The sequence below is a fragment of the Rutilus rutilus genome (genome assembly GCF_951802725.1).
Source record: "Rutilus rutilus genome assembly, chromosome: 22".
Lineage (NCBI taxonomy): Eukaryota > Metazoa > Chordata > Actinopteri > Cypriniformes > Leuciscidae > Rutilus > Rutilus rutilus.
The window spans coordinates 27,553,078-27,578,590 of record NC_140227.1 but is presented as its reverse complement, the minus strand read 5'-3'; the positions used below and the strand labels follow the sequence as shown (position 1 = coordinate 27,578,590).

The following is a 25,513-nucleotide window of genomic DNA, read 5'->3' as shown; positions in this document are numbered from 1 at the left end:
TCAAATGATTTTTTTTTTTTTTGCATTTAAACAGTTTTTTCTTTGATTGAAATTATTTTTTTTTGATTGAAAATGTTTTTTTTTTGATTGAAGCAACTTTTTTGGGATTGAATAATTAAGACACAAATGTCCTACCCATAACATGGTCCAAACACAAAAAAGATTACTTCAATCAAAGAAAACATTTTCAATCAAAAAAAAAGTGTTCAAGTGCAATTTTTTGAATCTCAAATATTTTTTTGCATTCAAAAACATTTTTTCTATGATTGAAAAGGTTTATTTTTTGATTGAAGTGATTTTTTTATTGAAAATATGTTTTGTTTGTTTGAAGCAACTTCTTTTTTGATTGAATTATAAAGACACAAATGTCCTACCCATAATATGGCCCAAACACAAAACAACAATACTTCAATCAAAAAAGTTGCTTCAAACAAAAAAACCTTCACTTCTATCAAAAAAAACATTTTCAAGCAAAAAAAAATAGTGTTCAAATGCATTTTTTTGAGTCTCAAATATATTTTTGCATTCAAACACTTTTTTTCTTTGATTGAAACGGTTTTTTTTTTATTGAAAATATATTTTTTGATTGAAGCAACCTTTTTTTTGATTGAATAATAAAGACACAAATCTACCTCCATAGAATACAGCACACTGCTCATAGCAGCATCAACAAATGTGATGTCTGGAGTCCTCTTCATCATCTCCACAGCCATTTGCTCTCTTTCCTTTTCTGTTCAATTGACATAAAAGTTTAATCATGTGATTATGAACTACAAAAAGTTGAATTAGTATTAATACAAAATCATGGCAAGTTACCTATATAGGCCTACAGAAGACGAACCGTTTGCACGTGCTCAAAAACATTAAGGTTGTCAAAATCATATGGTATTTTTAATCGTAATGGTAAAAATAAATATGGACTGGCGGCGGTGCTTCAGATATTAACGTTACTGGTCATTCTGTGTTTCTAACGATAAAGAGATCCGATCAAGAACATATATATATATATATATATATATATATATATATATATATATATATATATATATATATATATATATATATATATATATATATTTACTAACATTAATACTAGTCAAAGACGACTTCTCTTTCTGCTCACGTCTCGACAGCAGCTCGGTGTCTAACACACTGTAACGTTATAGCTAGCAAAAATATGCGTGCCAGTGCGTGTGGCTCCTGATTACTAATCAAGTTGTCTTAGTTTGTCAAAATAGCCTGTAATCAATACGCGGTCGGTGAGCGCAAACGAAACAAGCCTAATTTTTACATGAAAGAAAGAACAAATCAGGGTATACTTACTATAAAAATCCACCTGTAGTCGTTCAAATAAGAGCTCCTTCGTCTTTTTCCGCGCAGCAACTCTGTCGTGATCTCGTCGTCTTTTCGTGCACAAAATGGCGATGGCGCGTCTGGCTCAAATTCGTTAAAATAGTACGTCATCATGACGTAGAGTTTCTGGCACATGCGCATGAGGCAGAAAATTGAATGAACCTATGTTTTGTTGTTATATGAACACGTTATTTTAAATTTCCCTTCAAGTTGAGGTTGTTATAACTCATCCTATTGTGTAGTGAGACACTGCAAGTTGACAGGACATGATTTTACTTGTCCACCTGACTAAAACTCAGAATCACTTTTTACAGTGTAGCATGTTTGGTATTGTTGGACTCGGCGAGGATTCAGGAACTAAAAAAAGTTACTCCCGTGAAAATAAGTATTTGAAAAAAATATTTTAGTCCCCAAGACTTTTTAAAGTGTTGGTTCTCCAAAATGAAATATTAAAAGCTTTTCACAATACTTTGCTATGTCCATTATAATTAATAATAATTAAAAATAATTATCATAAAATAATATCTTATTTCTATTGCACATGTCCCTGAGGTACTTCACTGAATTTTTATTAAGAAAATAATTAATAAAATGTGCAGTTGTCACGCCAACTATTCTCTGCCCATAAAATGACACTTTTTAACAGTGTTGCATAAGATAGTAAGTATTATCATACTTTTTAAGATTTTTGAGGCCTATTATAGTCAAGGGAGGGTACTGTCAAGCTTAACTCAACCCCATCACATACAAATTAAGATGGATTATTTTTTTTTTATCCATAAGTATATACAATGTACTGTATATAGGAGCAGTGGCCATTTTGTGCAAAAAAATCTCAACCCCATCACACTCAACCCTGTCACATCTGTATATTTCTCATTGTTTCAGGGTTGAAAACTTGTGACAGGGTTGAGTTTTTCTCATAATTTATGGATATTTTTAATTTAAAAAAATTGGAATATGGTCATGACAACTCATAATTTTGTTATAAATAAAATATATTGATGTAATATGTCACTTGAACACTGACAAGCATTCTTATCTCAGGAATGGCAGCCACGTCAGCAGCAGAAAGACTGTGTTGTGCATGCAGATGTTGTCCCAGAAAGAAGGCCACAATATGAGAAAGAGAAAACATTTCAAAATATAAAATTGAAAGCAATGCCTCCCTTCAAACCGATTACAGTCTTCAACCCCGTCATCTCAACCTTGCGACATTAATATTTTTGGAAAAAAATAGGGAAGGCAATTAAAAATGAAAGCATTTCTTGCTGATTACCATCTGACATGTTAAATTGAAAATATCTTTTACAAACATAAAGAGACCACAGACACACATTTAGTCTATTTTTAACTTCAGTCCCATAAAAATTTGAAAAGTATCATAAATGTTACATTTGTAGTTATTCAGGCCTAATTTAAAAATAAATAAATAAATAAAAAGTTGAAATATTACCGAATCCCAGGAATGACCCAGAATGCAAATCGTCTTTATTAAAAAAAAAAATTTTAAATAATAAAATAATAAATTAAATTATTTTCCTATTATTAAATTAAATATGAATATATGCACTGTAAAAAAAAATTACATCCCCAAGTCAAAAATTTCAAGTGACCGATAACATCTAAATTTTTCAATTAGTCTGACGTATTATTTCTCATTGAGCCAATGTTAACAGACTACTGCAACAAGAATTTCACCTGGGCCAGTTTGAAAAAATTTAGATGTTATCGGTCACTTGAAATTTTTGATTTGGGAGGGTTAGAATTTTTTTACAGTGTGCTTATTATTCCAACCATGTGAAATTTTATTTGCAGCAGACAATCATGCAACTGACCACGTGAGCAGCATGTTCCCTTGTTTGTATTACAAACCTCACTTCTCCAGTTATAAAGACTGACATTTACCATGACAAAAACAATGCCCTGCCTACACCTCTGCTTAGCGCAAGGTTAGACCTAATGTCACTTAAGTCTTCCAAATATATAACACCATTTTAAAAAAAAAATAACTTGTTTTAATAATTTGTTGTACAAGTATAGAAAGTGTATACGAGCAGATTTTGCCACTTCGTCATGGGACTTTTTACAGAATATTTGTAAGTTTAAGTAGATTTTAAATGTTGCAAAGCATCAGTCAGTGTCTTCCGAAACACTCTAGTCTAGACAGTCAAATTTTAGCATTATTAAGGAAAACCAGTAGCATTGAGATCTAAAAGATGGCATTGTGCTATAAGATTGTGCAGTAACCACAGATGACCGCGCCAGCGGAGATCATTTAGCTCATCGTTTCATTCATTGTAAAATTAGATTCTTCTATTCAAAAGATCACTTGACCGCATTACAATTTTGAAAAGTTTTCCTCTAAACCAATGTACTTTTTTACTGTATCAGATGTAGAAAATGACAAAAGAACAATATCCTCATAATAATGAATGCACACACCTTCAAAACATTTTTTTAACTTAACTGAATTATACCATGTAGTGTTGAAATGCATTTTATAAACATCCATAAAGGACATCATAAACTGCAGGTGGGGAAAACATGAATTTAGTTGGTATTATGCTTGGTAACAGAAGATTAATAGCAGTCACCTTTACCCTGGGTACATTGGCTGGTACGCAGCACAGTCTGCAGTTGCTGTTCAAGGCACTCTTGCAGGCTTGTTCACCTGAAATGTACAGTCTGTTAAAGTTCTCTCTTGTTTCTCAGTGCAGTTCGTGGTCGCTACTTTTCTAGCATACGATAATGTGTTTTGCTGACCAGTTCATTGTGAAATTAGTGATCGCTGCAGGACGTAGTGAAAAATTCACAGTGATGTCATGATCATCGCTCCAAGCTCCAGTGTTTTCACCCAGCTGTGATGTGATACGATTCAACCCAAGCCACTGATTAACCTAAACCTCAACTTCATTCACATGTCAGGTTTATGCACATATGCAGATAGAGCTTATATTTACAGAAGATATTATAAACAGTGTCTATACACATCTACCCAAATTTAAGAGCATATTACCTTATAGCATTTACATATGTGTACAGCTCAAAGTGTTAAGGAAATTGATTCTCCACAAACACAAGCAAGCTAAACAAATTTTGATGAAAAATATACGTTCTGTACATATGCCTATGCTAAAATTCAGTTATGCTACATAGGCTATATGGATATATACAATAATACTCAATGTACATAACTGATTCATCACATATGCCTACATTGTTGGCCTGAATATTTACATGTTCAAGTGGGATTACTACATGCGCATTGTAAACGACTACATGCTAGCAACTGCAACAGATAGAATTGCACACTGAAAGGCCTAACCAGCACTCTATAGAAACTAAAGTATTTTCGGCGACAGAGTAAGAAGAATAGGTACAGTGATGGTAAAGCTACATGGTCCTATTTCTAGAACTAGGAACCTCGCTGGGGGAAGAAGGTGCTGTCCAAGAAGGAGAGTGCATAGCAGGGAAAGCAAAGACTTCTTGGTTAAGATTGCCAGTCATTGTTGGCCAGTAGTCCATGTCTAAGTGTTGGGCATCCAGCATCTTTCCGTACGAGCTACCGGGCACCAAAAAACTGCGCTGGAGTACTTGTGTAGCGTCAGTCGCCATCCCAGGGGCATGGAAATCAATCTGCGGCCATGATAGAGGCAGCTGGGAAGCATTCAATCTTTCTGTTGAAACCGGAGCCTAAAGACATCACAGAATATCTTTCTTAGTTAGCAGCACCAACCTTTTTTAACCTGAGCATTGAAGAGGCATAAAATCATCATCACAATTTAAAGATAGTGAAACTTCAGTCATAATTCTCATCCTCTTGTCATTGCAAACCTGTATGAATCCATATAATAGATTTTTTGAAGAATTTGATGGCATCACGAGGGTGAGTAATTAATGACAGAATGTTCATTTTCATACCCTTTAATATTTGGTAAAGGAGTATTTTAATAATCTCACCTCTATAGCGCTCCAGATCCTGGATCGGGTCAGTTGCTGTGGTCTTAGACTGAGGGATTGTGAGCGTGAAGGATGCCTTAACCCTTCTGCCCAGTTATCCATGAGTCTCTGAAGCTGCTGTGTGAATGCATCATCTGTCTTGTTGTTGCTGTTATTAGTCTGTGCTTGGGCGAGACCAATTGGCTGGTGAGGAGGAGGAGTTGATCCAGGAGGCATTGGGGACTGATTAGAAGCAGCTGATGCTGCTCCAGATCCTATGAAACAAGTTGGTTTGAGATGTATGAATAGCACAAAAAGAGCTGAAATGCAATCCATACCTTCTTTAATTATATTAAATGGTTAAGTAATACCCTTTAAATAATTATTTTTAACTATAAATAGATTATTAATACACCTCTAAAATTAAGTAAAATTAGTCAACTGTGTCAAAAACAAGATAAATGCTCATGTGCTTGGCCAACATATAGCAAATGTGTGTCCAATTATACATAGCTGACAACTGCAGTAACAAGTACTCAAGGGGGTGATAGAGAGCTCAATCTGCCCTTTTGAGAACACAGAGAATGTGATATTTGAGGTGTTATAGACTGTGAGCTGACACTTTTTGAATTGCAACTCTCTAAGAAATGTAAGTTAAATAGAAGTATTTGCGTTCATATACTTTATTAAATATGTTTTAGGCCCATGCTATTATGGTGGTTGTAATATGTCCATAGAGAGAATTTTTTTTAATATATATATCCCAGATAACAGTTGGAGTAACAGTGTCAAGGTTTAAGCTGAGGCAAATATGTATTTTAAAAGTCTAAAGTGTTGAAATTAAGAAAATACTATACTTACTGCTGCCACGTTCTTTACCCAGACACAGGCGTTTAAGGGTTGACCCTACAAAAAGAAAAGTTAAAATTAGTTTTCTGTAGAAAATCGCTGCACACAGAGACATATAAAGAGGTGGAACGTATAATTTATTGTTTAAAAGTTAGAACTGAAATAAAAGGGTCAGCTATTACAAATCAAAGTAACACTGAAAATAGAACGGAAACAACATTGTGAACAAGGTTTAAAGTCACAGTGTTGGTTTTAGGCTTGCAAAAGTTAAATTAAAGTGAGATTAATACTGTCAAGCTGCGCAACTAGTTAAAGTATCTAGAAGCATCATTGGCATATAAAACAGACAATTGAATAAAACAGAATTGTGTTGGGATAAACAGAGGATAGAAAGAATCAGGAAAGAAAAAACACAGTATGGAAAAACAGGATAATTAAAGATGAAGCATGAATACTGATAAATAATTAATAGAAGAGAAGAACAGAGTGGGAGAAAGATAGCAGGGGCTCCCAAGAAATGACATGGAAAATGGTGGAAAGGAGAGATACAAACAGATGGACAGAGAAACAGGCCCACTGAGGAATCTAGCGCGTGGTTTACTGCTGGATTTATAGGTGACCTGTGCAGACGCCTGGGGAGAAGGAGGCCAGCCTGCGGACAGAAGTGCAGAGGTGAGAGAAAAAAATCCCATTATTTTAATGGATTCATAAATCTGGCTGTAATTCAACTTGTTAATGTCAAAGCATCCATGTAAAAGCCCCATTGAATTTGCTTGACTTAAATGTTCGCCTTGAGGATTCTACAAACCACTTAAAGAAAAAGGATTTCATAGAAAATTTTACATATGCATGTCTAAAATGTCATAATGTTATCACCAGCAGCCATATCACTCTGTAGCCCAAGACTTGTTGCCCACTGAAGCTAAGCAGGGTTGAGCCTGGTCAGTATCTGGATGGGAGACCTCCTGGGAAAACTAGGTAGCTTCTGGAAGAGGTGTTAGTGAGGCCAGCAGGGGGGCGCTCACCCTGAGTCTGTGTGGGTCCTAACGCCCCAGTATAGTGATGGGGACGCTATACTGTCAAAAAGCACAGTCCTTCGGATGAGACGTTAAACCGAGGTCCTGACTCTCTGTGGTCATTAACCACAGAGAATGGGGATGTAACCCCGGCATCCATGCCAAATTTGCCCATTGGCCTCTGTCCATCATGGCTTCCTAATCATCCCCATATACTGATTGGCTCTATTACTCTGTCTCCTCTCCACCAATAAGCTGGTGTGTGGTGCAATATGGCCGCCGACGCATCATCCAGGTGGATGGTGCACATTGGTGGTGGTTGAGGAGATTCCCTCCTTCTATGTAAAGCTTTTGAGTACCCAGAAAAGCGCAATATAAACGTAACGAATTATTAATATTAATTTAATGCCAATTTCACCTGATATTTTTCTTTCTATGCAGGTGGGTGATCAAATTATACTGACTAGATAATCTTCTAAAATCAATCAATCAATCATTCACAGTTTGCTACAAAGCCAGACTTCTGGGAAATCAGAGTTAAAGTCACCTTGTCCAGGCTGGCTGCGTGGCCCATGTCCTTCTCCCTGTAGACCAGAGTAGATGTTGTCGGAGGAGAGAGATCCTTTGAGAGAGCAGGGCTGTTGGGTCTGAACCGGCTCAGACACAGAACAAGGCAGAGTCCCGGTCCCAGAATTAGCCCTGCCATCTGACAAGTTGGAAGCCCTGGCAGGAGACCCATTCAAGCTCAGGGCAGCTTCAGCTGAAAGAGAAAATGACATGTTATAATGCTCTTGGGTAGAATCCAAATGTTAAGGTACTTTATTAATGTCTTTATTATGTATGGAGATATTTTAACACTCCAACTAACCTGATTTTGTTAAATCATTAGGTTTGCTGGAGTCGCTAGTTTTAGAGGCAACATTTCTCAGCTGTTGTACTAGAGGACTGAGCAGTTTGCCAGCTTTTAGTTTGTGCCTGCTGGTCCTGCGCTTGCGTCCAGCAGGGGGTGCTGTGGGTGGGATGTAAAGACCTGGAGGGGGTGGTTTCCCTAATCTCATATAGAGAAGCTCAACCTCTTCTCTGTGATTGGCCTCCAATTCGGTTATCTCTTTCATGTGCCTGTACAAAGATGAAGCAAGCGATGGTGAGTAAGAATTTTTATTTTCTTTCCATCATAAATACACACAGACACTTGATAAACTCACTTTTCTCTTAGTCTTTGAAGCTCCCTCTTTATATCGGAATCCTCCATCTCGGAGTCATTGTCACTGCTGACATAGGATCCATACACCCCTCCCTTTCTGCTTGGCGAATCAGAGCTTTGCACACTACTGCTGCGTCCGGAGCGCTTTAGAAAAGCCACCGCCCTTTTCATGAGGTCACTTCCTCTCCTTTCAGACCTCCCATGGCGGGATGGGGTTGTAGGTGCCATTTTGGCAGGGCTGCTCTCTGCCCCAGAGTCAGAGGACATGAAGCGAGTGTGAACAGTGACATCCGCTGAGACTGAGGTCTGTGCCCTTGGCAGAGAGCCTCGTTTGGTCAGGGGAGGTGGGGCGTCTAGATAAAAGTCAGGTGGGGCAGAATATCTGCTGCTGAGCTTTCTGCGCGTGACCTCATCTTCTGTGCTGACAACAGAGAACCTGCCGACAGTGGTGGCAGAAACAATCGGCTCTTCGTACACTGCACATTCTCCTATAAAGCCACCAGGGTGCGCTGGAGATGCTGTGCTGCTCAAGCTGCGCTGCTTTCGACCTTGACCTGACAGGATGTCAGTGGAGCTAGGCATCATCTAATCCAGAGTAATCAAACAAAATAAGAAGACAATATACTGATGTGACAATATGACAAAATATTTCATATTTACAACCTTTATCTCATCATAAAATGAGGGGGAATAAATATTTTGGGGAAAATGGACTAACTCGATGTGGGCACCTAGATTATTAAACTGGAAATAAACAATCTTTAAACCTATATTTTTTCTGCAGAAATCAGCTGTACATAATGTACCTTATATCGACTTCTAGATCCAGAGCAAGAGGCAGAGTGTGGCATGACGTGTCTCCTTGACACAGTAACTGTGGATAAAGATGGCTTTATGTTCTTATTGTTTGTAAATGATAGATTTTTCTTGAAGAACGATTCTCTTGAGAAAAAAATAAGATAAGAAAGAAAATATCATCTAACCTCCAACGGCAGAGTCACTGAGAGCACTTAAACTGTCCACACGCTCTGGGATCTGTGGCTAAAAGGCAAAAAGTAAATGTTTTTAGGTGGTGATCCATCAAACACAATCCTAACTTCTAAATACCCTCAAACAAAAACAAAAAAAGACATGCTGAAAATTAGGGAATAGCTATTGGTAATAGCCATAGGTAAGATCATACAAAAATGTAAATACTTACCCATGCCCCATACCTAATAACCAGATTTTATTAAAAAAAAAACATAAAAATGGCAGATGGAGCTTAAACTTACCAACTGCTCTCCTGTTCTGAATCGTCCCTCTCCCATAAGACTAGGTGTGCTGGTTCCTGACCCTCCCAACGCACACTCTGGTCCTGATGGGGATTGGATATACTCTGTGCCAGATCCTGGAGTTTCAGCAGCACTTCCCGATGGGTACATGGGAGCGTACTCTTGATACAGTAAATTCCTCAGTTTCTCATCCAGTGTCTTGATAGTGCTGTCTACAAACCCTCCTCTGCCACGCTCTCCATCTGATTCACTAGGAACAAAGTGGTGCTGGGAAGAAGCAGGGCTTTGGGGCAGGGAAGGTGCCTTAGTTCCACTCACAGTGGACACAGGCTGCTGCAACACCACTGGCTGCTGGGCACGTTCCACTCGACTAGATGTAATGGAGTGGAGTTGTTCGCGAGCAGACGTAGTGTCTTGTGATTGTGGTGGCATCACAGAGGATGATCTCTGAGCCCCACCGCTCACTTCTAGGGACAGCGGCATGACCAAGGGACAGCAGGGCACGTCCTCCACCATGGAGACAGCACATGCAATTTCAGCCATCTGCTGAGCAGTGTGCTTAGGGGAGACAGAGCCTAATCTGCCACTCTGGGTCTCATCCACAAAAACAGAACTTTGAGGATCCATGCATGGCTGGGATTGCTGCACATTGACCTGGGCGGAGCCTAAATTTGGCATTTCCTCTGAATGGGAAGCAGACCGAGCTGGCATTACAGCGGCTTGCGGAGCAGGGGGGGCTTGGGAAAGAGCAGCCAGAGCAAAAGGATCAGTAGTGGTCAAAGAGAGGGGGCTCCAAACCCCATAGGGATCACTTCCTCCTGATGGAGGCGCTGTGGCACAGGCTTCTGAATCTGTGGAATGAAAGACATAAAATGTAACAAAACATATCATAAAAAAATGAACAGACATGTTAGGAGTAGGGCTGTGACGACACACTAATGATTCTCACCAATCACAATATTGCAGAGACTTTTTAAAACCTATTATTTGTATAAGCACAAACTCTGAAAGCAGCATTTCACAACATGATTAGAGACACTTTTATGAGTTTTGAAGCAAACCACATAACAGAGAATGAAACTGATTCCACAGTTTCACACTCTCTCTTGAACAAGCTGGGTCTCTCTTGCTCAATCCCAGTCTGATTATGATATTCTAATGTATTAAGATCATTGAATCAATTCATCTTAGTTTTATTTTAGTTTTTTTTTAGCAATAATCAGCCCTATATCTGGCAGTTCATTCCTTCTTCCAATATTTCCTTGTATCTGTATCAGTTACACTAAGTTATGTCATAGGCAGAGATTACCCATGGATGCTGAAGCAGATCCTGTGCTGGGTTCAGGAGGATGGGCTGAAGCACTCTCACCAGGCTGATAAGTGGCTGTCCCATCAGTTATTGTTGTTGTGGATGGAGATTGTGTAGATGGACCTCCATCTGAGGATGCGTCCCGACTGGCACCAGGAGCCTCTTCCACAGGGCAGATGATGAACCACCTCTTACCCGTGTGCAGAACTGAGCAAAGGAAAAGAACATTGATACATTCATACTTTAGCAAACATTTGGCGAGCATGAATTTTAAATTCGCCAATTATAGGAGGAAGAAAGTTTACCATTTTGCTGATACACTTGCTGGGGAGCCCCAGGTTGCTGTCCATTTATTCCCTGGAAAATAATAGGAGGAGACTTCAATTTAGTGATATTAGTGAATTCAATTCTATTTTTAAGATGTTCAATTTTTTAAATGACTCGACTCCATGTTCCATGTAGTACCTCTCCCCCTTCATCTCCAGGAGTTTGTCCTTGCAAATTATTTTTCCCAAAATCTGATATCTTCTCTCCATCCATGTCCTCGCTTAGAATGTCTTCTGCCTTGTCGACAATGTCTTTAAGTTGATCTATAAAAATCTCCTTTTCTATTGGTAGAATAAAGCCATTTTCCACCTGGTACACAAATAAGAGAAACAAAATCTTATGCACAAGACAATCTGATGTTAGACTATACAAATTTACATTTTAAGCTAAATTTTAAATCTTTAGCACGACAATATTGTTTCGTAATACTCTGAATTTCCACGCAGAACATTAATCTTACCATATAAGTGGCTATTTCTTCAGGTGCATCTCCATCAAGGTCAAATTTGAAAGTCACCATTTTATGATTGTGTGTCTCCAGCTGGCATTCCACCATCTTGTCACCTGTATTACTAACCTGAATGTATAAGGACGTTTTAGAAGGCAATCACAAAAAAACAATTATATTTCAAAAAGAAGACATGTTTAATCCTTACATTTAGCATGCTTAGCTTTGGCTTGTTAATTTTTTCCTGGCGTGAGCGCGTTCGAGCGGATTTGCGGTGGTGCTTTCTGGGTTTGCCATCACCCTTTCCTCCACCAGTGGGTCCTTCAAAGCTGTCACTTATTTCTTTACCAGATGCATCTTGGTTTAGGCTAGTCAAACAAAACAGAATAACCTGAAGTTTAAAAAAGCATTCTAGGAGACTATTTGAGATGATTGCTACTATTTTGATGTATTGTATCTGCCACTATAAACAGTCCAGATATACACATTGTAAATTATATAATTAAAGAATTACATAATGGCTGACTTCATTTAGGTACGCAATTCTCATTGTTTTCAGAGAAAAACAACTTATTCCTACCTGTCACATGCAAAACTGTGGAGTGGAATAGATACAGGTGCCTGTAAGGAAACATAATTATTTAAATGATCTATGTGGGACTTTGTTTGATGAATACATATAATAGTTAGATAAAGGATGTTGTTTATGCTTAATGTTACCTCGGTGTTAGGTTGAAATGGGCTGGGCTCTAGCGCAGGAGGAATTGGCATGGAAGCAGTGTCTGCTGTTTGCTGAGTTGTACTGGGCATGCCAGCACTCTCAGGAACAGCATATCCTGCGTGTATGCCAGAAGGCTGCAGAGGGGGCTCCACGGTCTCAGGTATGGCTTGAACAGTGGTAAACTTTGTCTCTGACTGCCTGTCCTGAGGAGGAGACTGGATCTGCGACACAATGGTATGAGATAGGGTCAGGATCTGCAATTCATCATGGCGAGGGTACTCCAGTTGAAAACATTTTAGACCTCAATTGTAAGGCTCACTGAATAGCATTAATTATCCAGAAATTATTGCTATGACAACGTACCAATTCCGATTAATGTACTGCAATTCTGCTGTCCCTCCCAAAGTAATTACTGAGCTTCAACAATTATGTGATCAAAGAAAGTATTTTGATTTGCATTCCCAATACATAAATCAATCCTTGCTCAAAGCAGGAACGAAACCACAGCATTTACCTCTGTAAAAGGTTCAGAAATAGATGGGTCTTGCTGAGGGAGGGGAAGGGAGGGTTGTGTTGGCTGGGGTAGAGGTTGCAAAATGGCACCTTCTTGTGGTGGAACTGGGTAGTACATTTGCTGCAGATGTTGCTCAGGAGGAAGCATGTGTGGGGACAGGGCCATAGCCAGGAGAGGTATAGGGGTAGGAACATTCAGAGGGGTGGAGACAGGTGTGCCTGCTCCTAGCATGCAGGATACATTCTGCATAGATAGTGTGGGAGGAGGAGCACTGATAGGGCTTAATGAGTAGTAGGGAGAGGAGACAGGATGAGCATTTGTGGGGTAGGTAGAAGAGTAAGAGACTGAGGAGAAAGGTATTGGCTCTGTCCCTGCAGGTGTGCCCCCTTCTGGCAAAAGAGGATATGCCGAAGGAAACTAAAGAATAAAGAGCAAGATAAAAACGTAAACAGCCAGAGGTAAACTATAAAGCTACATATTTGCATGTAGAATTAAGAAAATACCTTGACTTTGTTTAACCATCTAGAAATTTCACCCTTGCTAAAGAATGTACTTGTTGCGATATCCGAGTAAAGGTGTTGCACACATAGGCCTGGTTTAAGGTTTCATTAACTGACCTGTGTGGCGATTTGTAGAGGCTGGAAAAGGGGTGTCTGAACATTTAGCTGTGGTTGTGGAGGATGGGTAGCGGTGCTGAGCATTGAAGATGCTGACTGTAATAGATGCTGTGGAATGAACTGAGCATCTGAAGATGGCAGCACTAGGGGCTGAAGAGTTGATAAAGTCTGGAAAAGACAAAGAGAAAAAAGAAATAAAGAATGATGCTAAATGCTAAACATATGAGAATTGAACGCCTTAATGAATTCAGCCATCGTGTAATTCTTTAATTAAATAATTTCAATGGGTTTATCTCACCTGATTATAGTGGCAGATACAACACAATGCATTAAAAACGTAGCAATCGTTTCAGATTGTCTCCTAGCATAACAAGTAAAATGAATTTTGAGGAACACTTACTCAACAGTTTCCCACAGATAACGCTGGCAAATATCTTTATCTCCAACTAAATCGGTGGTAAAAACTGATTTTATTCATTGTTGAGCAACCCCAGGGATTTGGTTTACCAACTAAAACAGTGGTAAAACTGAATTTATTAATTGTTTAGTAGACTTTTAATAATCTGATACATTTATGGCATGACTGAAACCAAAATCCTGTGACTGTGAGGATGTTTATACAGATTGTGTCTACCTGAGGCGGGAAAGCTTCAGGATGGAAATAAAGATGAAACTGAGAGAAATACAAACACAAGGAAGAACAAAATTCTAAATTAATCTAGTAAACTATCACTTTGCTAGCACACAGGCATGCATCCATCCTCATTTAAGGGAAGACGAACCAATAGCAGCCTTACCTCCTGTGCTACGAGGGCAGAGGCATGAATGCTCTGTGGACGAGCATGTGGTACAGGAGTAGCTGGAGCAGAGACGGTCTTGGATGAAACCAATTGTGTGGAAGGCTGAAAAACACATGAACAAAAACAAATATTAATATAGGAACATTTGGAATTAAGGATTTAACAGTCAATGGCAGCTCAAGATATTTGCAGGACAGTAACTCCAGCATACAGTTTGATGTGACAGGTAAATTAGCAGCTACTGACAGGGAACAAAAGGGGAAATGTCTGACATCAACTCTACACACGGGGGATGTTGCTTTAAAAGGGACCACGTACAGGGATAATTTACGGTGTTGCAGTAGCAGTCATTTATAGTTCAGTCAGCTTGCTGTGCCATCTTCTAGCAGTCTTTCAAGAGACTGTGCCCTTCAAAAGGACATAATAGTGCCTTGAAGATGGTCTCATTTCTTATTCTTTTGGAAATAGCAGTGATTACAATAATTTATTCAGTTTATTTTCAGAAACAAAGTTTAAAGTATGAAATTTACATACAAGTGAGCATAAAACTAGGAGGGATTTATGAGCAATACAACATATTCTGGAAGCAACATTTTTTTCAAAGAAGGTGAAGAAGCTTGGAAAGAATGGGTGAGGCAAAAGCGATCCTCTTGTTTCTAGATTTCTCTACTGGGATCATAGCTAGTACATTTTATTTTTAACCTACCACAAGACCTGGTCCAACTTCACTGTCATGCACAGAAAAAGTCCCTTGTTCCAGATGTGATAGGGGTACACACAAAGAGCTTACGCTTTGGAATTGAGGTATATGGAACTTGTTAACACAAGTATTACTGTGGCCATCTCGAGTAGGTACTCTGTCAGTCAAGACAGGGGAACTGGTACGCCGATTGATGATATGATGTAGACAGCGATCGAGGTGAGACAAATCTGAGCTGTCTCCCAAACTATGAGAATGTAGCCCGCTTAAGGAGATGGGTGAAACTGGAGATGATGACTTGAGAGAGGAAGTTGAATTAACTGGTGAAGATATAGACATATGTCTGGGAGACATGTGAACTGGTGAGGGAATAGATATATAGACAGGGGGAAAGGCAATGCTATGGTTTAGTGGTGACATGTTAGGCACATGAGTTGTCACAGGAATCTGTGCAGGAGAATGGCATTTATGGACTGGAGAGGGTGGGGTGACTTTAACTGGTATTGAACTTGATATGTTCTCAAGAACAGAAACTTGCTTTTCAGGCAGTGTAGATATATATGGAGACTGTGGAGTCATATAAATTGGCGAGCTGGAGTCTGAATGAGCCAAATCAGGTGAGAATGATGGTTTTAATGAGGAAACATATGGCATATTTTGGTGGATATGGGAGGAAGAGGGTGAAGAGGCATGACCGAGAGACCCTCGACCCCCTGACCTTACAGCCAGCAATAGTGCCCTACAAGCCTGACAGTTATGTGGGTGGACATCAGAGTTCCTCCGACTGAATGACATTGTCTGGGACTGTGAATTCATTTTTACCTGCTGTGAACTATATTCAGAGGTGTCTTTAGAAACATTATTTGGTGCCTGGTCGTAATTTGTGACTGATGAAGACACTGTAAAGTCACTTGTAGACAGCGACTGATTTATTTCATCTCTAGAACTTGCTTCAGGTTTGGGACAGCTATAAGTCTGATGATGCAGCTGCTCTAACAAATCCTGTAGGTCAGTTCTCCTCTGTAACGTGTCAAGGAATGAAGTGCTGCAACGTCTGGTCCCCGCCAAGTTATCAGATTCTAGCATAGGTCTTCGGAATTCACCAGGAATACTGCCATGTCGCTGCTCATTCAGTCACAGTTTGAGAAAAAGACAATTTGTTTTTTAATTCAGACTGTCATAAAAACATAGTGCTAAGGGAAGAAATGAATGGGAATTAAGACGGTGGCTTTAGAGTTTTCCTACAAAGTAAAGCTCAACTGCAATGATGAGGCAAATTTAAGTATAAACTTACAGGTGAAGGCTGGTAAGAGCTCTGATGCATGTGTACCGAAGACTGCTGAAAAGCCCCTTGATGTAGCTGATGAGCAGACTGCTGATATTGCTGGTGCAGCTGAATGGTGGGTTGTTGCTGGGGTGCTTGAGGCACCAAACCATGGGCCTGTGCTTGTGTAACCTGGTGCAGGGGACCACTAGGCTGTTGTTGGGCTCCCTGTGTTTGCTGAGGACTAGGTTGTTGCTGGGCCCCGTGGAGTAACTGGCCTATGGTTTGTTGTGGGACACCTTGATGCATTTGTAGAGAAGGTTGTTGTTGAGTCCCCAGAGGCGGGTGTGCAGTAGATGGCTGTTGGGTACACTGTGGCAATTGAGCCAGAAGCTGTGCTGGAGGGCTTAAGACCATTTGGCCAGTGGAAACTGAATCCGAAAGGGACTGCTGAGAGGTGCTGTCTTGGTTGCCTGAATGGCCTGTTATCATTGCTGAGCCTGAACTGCTGTCTGCAAACAACACAAAGTGCATACACAAGTTATTGAAGCATTACAATTATCTGCATTATGTAAGTTATACAAAATAAATGATTAAACTAAATAAATAACTAATCAAGTGAAATACTCTACATTACATTTGATTGGTTATGTGGATATTGCTAATAGACCCATTTACATAAATAAGAATTTAAAGTCATTGGGAAAAAAAAACGTATCATCTTTTGTGTGGATATATCAATATCTAGTTGTCTCTCACGTGTAGCTGTAGTCGCACTAGTCGGGGCACTGCAGACCAGGCTGACTGCTTCAGTCTGTAGTTCCTCAGTTTCGGATGGAAGACTGGGTGGTCCACCCAATGGTGGCCCTGTGGAGGGCACCTGAAGGAGATTCTGTGCCTCAGTCTTGGTGATGCTCTCTTCTGTTTTTCCATTACGGCCTATGACAATCCGCTGCCGTCTCCACTTTATTAGAGACACGCGGTCACGGATAGACTTACCCACAATCTTCACATCAATCTCTAAAAAGAAGCCAGAATCCACCTGCCAGAAAAGATCATTGAACAACTCTGAAGTAATGAATTTTACTTCTTGACATTCTGAATATGTATTCCAAACCACAAGCATGTTATGCATGTGTTTAAAAGTTTTGCGTTTCTAAAAATCCGTTTACCATTTCCTGGGCAACTGTTTCCGGGACTTCTGTCTCCAGGTCAAAGGTGAACTCGATAGCACCACTGTCTTTATACTTTCCCTTAAGTTTTTTCTGGTCTTCAACCCAAAGCCTCAGAGCAATGGAAGACTTCTTGCCGTCATCCTCTTCAGCCAGCTCTACTCTCACACCTGTGTCCTCCGCAAAGAATGCATGGTTTAGTAAGTCCTTTATGGAGTACCTTTTAGGAGAGAAAGATGTGATTTGTTTTGAAAAGAGCTGAAAAACAAGTCTGACATCTTGAAGGACTATCAACAATTCGACGATGTTGCTGTAGTAAATGGTATGAGCTATTTAACTGATTGACGATCCATGCAGGCGATTTACAATCAGACATATTTAATAACCAGGGGAGAATCGATGTCGTTAGCAGGGTTCAAATTACTGCAAAGGCAAATTACTGAAAAAGCGTATCAGTTAAATAAAGTCACAGCTATCCAAGAAAAGGTTGTCTGATCATGCAGAGGCCTTTTGATCTTTATGTTTATGTGGCAGGAGACTGTTCGACTGATGGACTCACCTTTCCTCCCAGCGATGGCAGATACACTCTCCAATGATTTCTTTTATTTCAGGCACGGCCACCTTAATGAAACTGGCTGGCTTCACACCCTGTGCAGAAAATTAATAAGGAACCCAACACACACACAAACACATTGTTGTTTCATTAAAAAATCTTACAGAGTGAAAGGAAATTTTACAGCAGTTTCAAAGGAAACATTTTTCTTTAAACCTGACAGCAATTACAGAACATGACATTATACCACTGAATTATTATCTACATAAATTGTAAGTAAAATCAGTTGTGCGTACATTATGCCATTGAACTGAATGTGATAATGTATCAATATATTTATGAACATTTTCATGAATAAGTCCCTCTACAGCATTTTAACTTAAATAATATTCCATTCTGAAAATATAAATGTTGGGTCGGTGAGCAGCAGTTTGCTCAAACTTACACTAGTGACTTTGCGATATATTTGTGCTGCATTTTGGCACTCTGAGTATGGATACTCAGATGTGGCCATTTCTAGCATACACATCCCAAATGCATACACATCTACGGCTTCATCATAGTGCTCCTCGTACATCTCAGGGGCCATAAACTCTGGAGTGCCTAAAAGAGGAAGAAAAAATATATTTTATTTAATTTAAAATTATACATAACAAGCTACAATCTACATCATCTAAACTTGCTGTTTAAATGTTGTATTCAATATAGCCGAATCTGTTAAATCTCATCATTACCTATTACACTTTTGGCAAAAGAAGCTCTCTTCAGTGTGGCCAGGCCAAGATCTCCGATCTTGACTGAGCCTGTAGGACCAGTGATGAAGATATTGTCACACTTCAGGTCTCGATGTATAATGGGAGGGGTCCTCGTATGGAGGAAGTGAAGACCTTTTAGGATCTGTCTGCACCAGCTTCGTAAGACTTTTGGTTTCATCACCTTGAATCGCTTCAGATACCTACATATTAACAGAAACCGGGTAAGAGATCATTGTGTCTGACTCTTCACCAATCTCAATATCACAAAATCTGCTACGTTTTCAGGAGCATGACATATTATTGGGCAAGTTGTCATCAGGGCAGATCTACTGTAAACCAAGTTTGTTCTTAACCAAGATTTCAATGCTTTACTATAATGTATACCAACTAAGTTACTTTCCCAGGTGTGATAGCATCAGCTGTCGCATGTCTTTGTTTTATGTGACTCACGTTTTTAGTGTTCCAGATGTCATCAGTTCGGTGACCAAAACAATGCACTTCTTCCCCTTAACAGGAGATTCCCAAAAGTCATAGAAGCGCACAATGTTTGGATGCTGAAGACCTTTTAGCATCTCTGCCTCCTCTTTAAACCTCTGACGTTCCGCTTTGGACAGCTTACGATCCTGGAAAGGCAAGGTGTTCAAGGTTTCAGGCATATGGCAGGAGAAAAGTAAGAGAGACAGATGAACAGGTGGGAAGAGAAATGGATTGATAAACAAACATATGGTAACTCAATTATCCTCCTTTCAGTGAAAAGAGAGCTATACGAAATAACTCTTGACCAGTGAAAGATGTGTGTTCTGAAGACATTTAAGTCCATCTTTATTGATTTAAAGCGCACATTCCCTGTAATAGCTTTCTAAGGATAGACTATATCTGTTGTATTGTATTTTTGAATTTGTGTGGTCGTGGAGACAATGTCTCTAAACATGATATGACTAAGAAAGTCAAGAAGAAGATCAAAGGCAGGAACGAGGAAAGTGATAAGAAAACAACAACTACACTACAGTTAAAGCATATTGATGCAACATAAAAGGCAAAATATGCAAGCTCCTCACTGTGACAGAGATGAGTGATTAACATATTGTAGCCCTTTGATATGGAGTACAATGCAGAAAATATAATTAACACAAACAGCATAATTCAAAAAAAAAAATTATATTGGGGTTTGTCAAATAAACTTAATAGAACTGAAACAACATGTAATTGACCCAACGTCTCTTTAGTCAGTGTGCAAAATAGAACTGTTAGAGAGGTACAGTTGGGCTTAAACTGGTGTGTACAGCCGTTATGCTAGGCTTGAAAATGCTACAGTTACAGAGTCATTGGTGGTTCACGTTCTGGTGTGTATCAATGGTCAAGAAGCTGACCAAATCAATACCTTTGCATCTGCCCTCTTCCTGCTTCTATATTTGCTAAACGCTGACAGGGAGTATCTGTAACATCTCTGTCCCTCACAATCAGGCAATGTGCAACCCCATAAAACCTCTTGAGACCCACCCCCACACTGCACCATCTAACACCTCACATGAACTCAGGGACACACAAAGACTCATGTATTTTATTCGACCTCCCCCTATTCTTAATTTTCCATCTAATTTACTCTATAGTCTACAGTCAGTTCAGACCAAACATGATTCCTAGGTTGTTTCTATCTGAGTGACTAACAAATAAGAAAAAGCATATGCAATGCCGTGATAGGGAATTTTATAGTTAAATATGTTAATAGGTTGTAATATTATCCCAATCTTTCATTACATTTCTAATAAAATTTAAACACACAAATTAAACACAGTGACATTGATTACTTTCAGAGGTGTGTGTGCTACATCAAAAGCTCTCACAAAAGGAAATGAGCTTTTTGCTTTATGCATGGCCAGGGAGTGGCACTGAGATCTTTTCCTGAGATGTGTCTTGGATGAAGACTCCATCACACACAGAACAGTTTTGTTCATACATACTGTCAGCTCCTGATGCATCCCTGTCGGATAAATGAGGGATAAATCAGGTTGGGCGTTCAGCTGTACATAAAATGGTCCATTAGGAATGTCTTTATGTTGTCTTGAGAACGCTAGTGCTTAATGTGAGGGAAGCCATGTTTCTTAGTACACAGCCATCTTCACCTCATCTGACCTGTTCCTCTGTCTCTCCCTTGTTCGCTCTCCTCCCTCCTTGCAGATTTGGGAGCCTCAGCAATTTTTGTCTTCCAGAGACTGCTATGCAGTCTGGGAACTATATGCTTCCCTAAACTCTATCCATGTGATTTTAAAATTCATAAAGCAGGATGAATCCTCCTAACCAAAACTGACGGCATGCCCCAAACAATAGCTGACAGCAGTACATACAGTAACACAGTAGCAAAAATCGCCCACACATAGAAACAAAAACCAGAGCATCCTCATGTATAACATTAGAACTCCAGAGATCATAACTGCCTAGTCATCCTTCCATGGACAGTGAATGCACAATTTATCTTTTGTTCCCAAAATGAAAATAAGCTTAGCAAGTAGTACATGAAGTATTGCTTATTATTATAAAGGGCAAATGGGTATTATTTATGTAAGAAACTATGCGCCTAAAAAATTGTTGTCTGTCTTATGTGCTGCTTATGGTTTAGACCTGAAAAATGTGTGTGTGTATGTATATATATATATATATATATATAGAAAGAGAGAGAGACTATATATATATATATATAGAGAGAGAGAGAGAGAGAGAGACTATATATATATATATACATACACTGTATAAGAGAGAGAGAGAGAATACTACGAGAAACTGTGTGATAACCCTGCACCGTTGCATCATTTCAGCAGGTAAGTGCACATGACCAGAGCTTGTCACATGACCCGTATGCAGAGGGACTGATCCTCCAGGGATGTGCATTGCTGCTCTCCAGAGTTTGTTTGTGTCCCCTCCCTTCAGCATTTCTACTGTAAATATCTACTGGGATATTTTAGTGAGCTCTGATATATATTAAAAGCTTTGGCACAGGCTAGAAGCAGCACAAAGCTGTTTGCAAGAGGAATTACGGCGCAGTCAAAATAATCTCTCACTCAACATAATCGGGTTCTTTAAATATTTCAGAAACATTTTAACACTAAGCAGTCTCAGTTGAACTCAGCTGAACCTCAAATGATTCTAGACATTGACAACACACGGAAACACTATTAAACAAAGGAAATCTGATATAGAATTGGTCATGGTGATTCAATCTCTCCATTTTACAATCAATAGTGCTGATAAAGGGAAGAAGTCATATCGGATGACCCGGCAAACATGTACAAGGAGAAAGCATTTTGAATGGCAACAGGATCAATCAGAAAAATATAGTCTTTGTTTTTATTAACAAATTTAAACAAACTACCTTTTAGTTTTTACTTCTAGACCATTGATATCCGACACATCTAGAGCTTAGCCAAGTCATTACACCCAACAAATTAAGTGGATCTGTTGGTTATCTGACACTTTTTAACTTCAATGACAAGAAAGAAAAAGCCTGAGAGGAGGACAACAGGAGTCCTACTATGCAAACATTGCAAGAACTGAAATGCCAGTGGTTAAATTTGTGTACAGAATGTGTACAGTATCTGTTTTCTTACCTGAAGTTCACACCAGGCCACCTCCACCCATGTCTCAGTGTCCAGGCCCTTATAGACTGTTTTGAAGGACCCTCTGCCAAGCTCAATATCAAACTTAAGAAAGCGTCCACCCGGAGAGGTGGATATCGCCTTCATTCCGGCATCTTCCTCATTCTCGTCACTCCCAGCTTTGTCCCCGTTGTTGGAGGTTTCAGGTGGTTCCTCATCATGTTTTTCCTCAGCCTCACTTGTCTCTGGCTCTTTGCTGAAGCTCTCTTTTACACAGTCTCCCTGTCCCACCGGACTCTTCGCATTAAAACTCCTCTGGACCACAATACGTGCACTTTTAACGGGACTGCTGGTGGTGTCGCACTCTGAAACCTCGAGTTCTTGATCCTCTGACTCGGAGAACCACAAACTTCTGCGTATAAATCTCTGCCGGACCAGACCTCGGTAATCTAATAGAGGGTATGCGGTTGGATCGCTGGCCCCTCTGTGTGCTGCAGCTGTGGGGTCCATATGAGTGGGATGCTCGTGACCATTTTCATAAATTGCAGTCTTTTTTGAGGGGACAGAAGAAACTGTGATGCCCTCAGGCTGCGGCTCAGAGTTGGATCCAGTCAGGTTTTCCATCGCCGGACACTCATCTGTGACTTTCAGCCGTTTATGTGGTCCTCCTTGAATGAATGCACCTGCAATATGGCAAGTAGTTTATTCCTTTAACTAAAATCTATTTTGCGTTCCTAGCATGTCCCTACTTGTAAATAATTCAATAATGACTAGTATCTGTTTCAATAGAGTGGTGCAGGTATGACATCAGAACCCGGAAGACTAATTCGCCGCTGTTTCCTTCGAGATTTTCCTATGGGGTTTTATAATGGGGGTTTTCGATTTATGTGTAAAGCCTGTGGTAAACATAACTGGATTATACTTTGACGTTTTGTTCTACAACGTAAATTACACACCCATAGCGAAAACGCGAATTTTGAAGCAGTTATGTTTGTTTTTGAAAAACGTACGTGTTTAATAAGTAACTAGATAAGACAGTCTGGGGTGTGAGTGTGTGCAGTGTATGTTGTAGAACAAAACATCAAAGTATTGTCAAGATATGTTTATCACAGACAGCAAATTAGACTTCTGGGTTTTGACGTCATACATGTACCACTTTATTTCACTAACTATTCATTAGAAACTAACACTTATCCCAGAAATCATAAGTATCTATTTAATTAGCACTTTTTCATTACATACTAGCACTTATTCCTTTTATAGCTGCAGGAACACAATATTACTAGTATCTATTCCATATTTACTAGTCTATAATTATTGTTAGGACATATTTACATTTTTTTTTTTTATCTGTTGTTACAAGTAACATTTTTAATCTCACCAGTTAAAATTGCTTTATTTTACTTGTCATATACAGTATAGTCAGAATGGCAACTTTATGGTTATTTTACATTAAACTCTTACAAGTAAGATTTGAAATGGTTCTACTAACAACTAGAATACTGGAAATTTGTCACCAGTAACATAGTTATGGCCATAACGACTGGCAACAAAGACTAGGTAATAACTAGTAGTGACTAGTAGGCCTACTAGTTAGAGAAATTGAACTCCAATTTTCTATTGTATCACTTACTAGTAATGAACTAAATACGTACTAGAAACATAAACACTATTAGTTTTTAAAGGAATAAATGTTAAAACGGTTTGCCATACCTTCAATGCTAGTCTACTGACGCAGTTCGGCATCATTTGAGGACCGACTGCCAGACTCCTCGTTTACATATAATAGCTCATATCAATTATGATCAAATATTTATGCAATAAGTTAAAAGAGCAACACAAATAGCCAACGTACTAATGGCATTAACTTGTGTTTCAAGTAGCCTACGAGGCAAACTCCCTTAGTCTACATCAGAAATTCATGCCACAAAAATACTAAAATATTTGAAAAGAATTGTATCCAGTGAGAAACTAATATTAGTATCTAACTCACCATGCTGGGTAGCTGACAGCGGTTGTCACGTTGTTTAAGCCGCCACAAAACTATAAAGTGCGCAGCTGTCCCTTGAAATAAGATTTTAATCTCAGACATCTACTTTCACCAAGCAACCACATAGCCGCTTCAAACCCGAGCACCCTTGGTTCTTATAAATGTCAGCGTCTGTAGGGGACATGAAATCCACAGCCCGTTGATGAGATTATTTGCTCACTGCGGCAATGCTCTCCTCATCTCGGATAATACGGCACCGACACCTCCCTAAAGATTCCTCCCTCGTTATGGTAGCGTTCAGAGTTAGCTTCTGTTACAGTGCTGCTGACTGATGCTCTGTTACGGACATCCTGCAGCGCCTAGCAACACACTGTGTGTCCAATAAAAGCGTGTGTTTTTAGGCGGTACCCTTATCCTCCTCTGCACGGGTCGTCATGGACCACACGGGACTCTGAGTCCGCCCAAACCTCCGTGACGTGACCATGAGCTCGACTGAAGGACGGAACAGGACACGTCACTGTCCTGCAGACACAAAACTAATCGTCAGATACGTTGAACTAATATTAATATGACTAAGTTTGAAGTAGTTTACAGCAACTTCACATACAGCATCTCTTTACTGTGCTCAATATATCACCTGCTCTCGCCACGTGACTTGGTTAAGACTGCTGAATATTTAATATGAATGAATGTTATATGACGATGCTTTTTTTATTCTCTCACCCCTCCCCTCCTTCTCTTCATCTCTTGCTGAAAGATAATGTTCCACCTACTGGAGAAAGCTTGTTTATTCCCTCTACAATATCATTTACAGTAGGCTAGCTTCTGCATTCTTATAATGGAGACCAAAGGGTGAGTTGCAACAACGTTTAACCAGTAAGAAATTTGGGTTACACTTTATTTGAAGGTGTCCGTGTTACCGTGCAATTCAGTAATAATAATTAACTAGCCTACATGTACTTCCTCTAGGGTTAGGAATGGGGGTTTGGTTGCATGTAATTATGTAGTAGACTAATGTAGTAAATATGTAACTATAGTAATAACCATAAAGTGTGCATAGTTACTTGTTAACTGTACAGTAACAACATGTAACGTGTAACAAGGACTCTGTAAAA

General features: G+C 39.4%; 1 protein-coding gene across 6 annotated transcripts; it reads right to left on the bottom strand.

Annotated features, from left to right (window-relative positions):
• Positions 1–3,113: 3,113 nt before the first annotated feature.
• On the bottom strand, positions 3,114–24,818 carry wnk2 (WNK lysine deficient protein kinase 2). 6 transcript variants are annotated; one of them, XM_084395470.1, is made up of 30 exons: positions 24,402–24,818; positions 22,421–23,091; positions 19,269–19,441; positions 18,798–19,018; positions 18,509–18,666; positions 18,070–18,158; positions 17,511–17,730; positions 17,098–17,380; positions 16,369–16,850; positions 14,372–14,476; positions 14,209–14,247; positions 13,575–13,742; positions 12,958–13,374; positions 12,443–12,664; positions 12,303–12,343; positions 11,931–12,090; positions 11,735–11,851; positions 11,413–11,583; positions 11,253–11,325; positions 10,948–11,154; positions 9,639–10,489; positions 9,348–9,405; positions 9,171–9,238; positions 8,366–8,949; positions 8,029–8,279; positions 7,708–7,920; positions 6,698–6,796; positions 6,157–6,201; positions 5,317–5,570; positions 3,114–5,049 (listed from the first exon to the last, which is right to left on the bottom strand). In XM_084395470.1, the coding sequence occupies exons 2-30, from the start codon at positions 23,030–23,032 to the stop codon at positions 4,750–4,752; spliced, it is 6,681 nt and encodes a 2,226-aa protein (XP_084251596.1). In that variant the 5' UTR covers positions 23,033–23,091; positions 24,402–24,818; the 3' UTR covers positions 3,114–4,749. The 6 variants fall into 6 exon arrangements, with proteins under 6 accessions (XP_084251596.1, XP_084251597.1, XP_084251598.1 ...); XM_084395471.1 differs by having other exon boundaries at positions 6,722–6,796; XM_084395472.1 differs by having other exon boundaries at positions 6,746–6,796.
• Positions 24,819–25,513: the final 695 nt, after the last annotated feature.

Excerpts from the sequence above, each read along its gene's own strand:
- wnk2 (XM_084395469.1), bottom strand. The coding sequence starts at position 23,032 with ATGGAAAACCTGACTGGATCCAACTCTGAGCCGCAGCCTGAGGGCATC. Across the intron at positions 9,239-9,347 it reads CAGTGACTCTGCCGTTGGAG|TTACTGTGTCAAGGAGACAC; the intron begins GTTAGATGATAT and ends CTTTATCCACAG. Across the intron at positions 8,950-9,170 it reads GATCTAGAAGTCGATATAAG|ATGATGCCTAGCTCCACTGA; the intron begins GTACATTATGTA and ends ACTCTGGATTAG.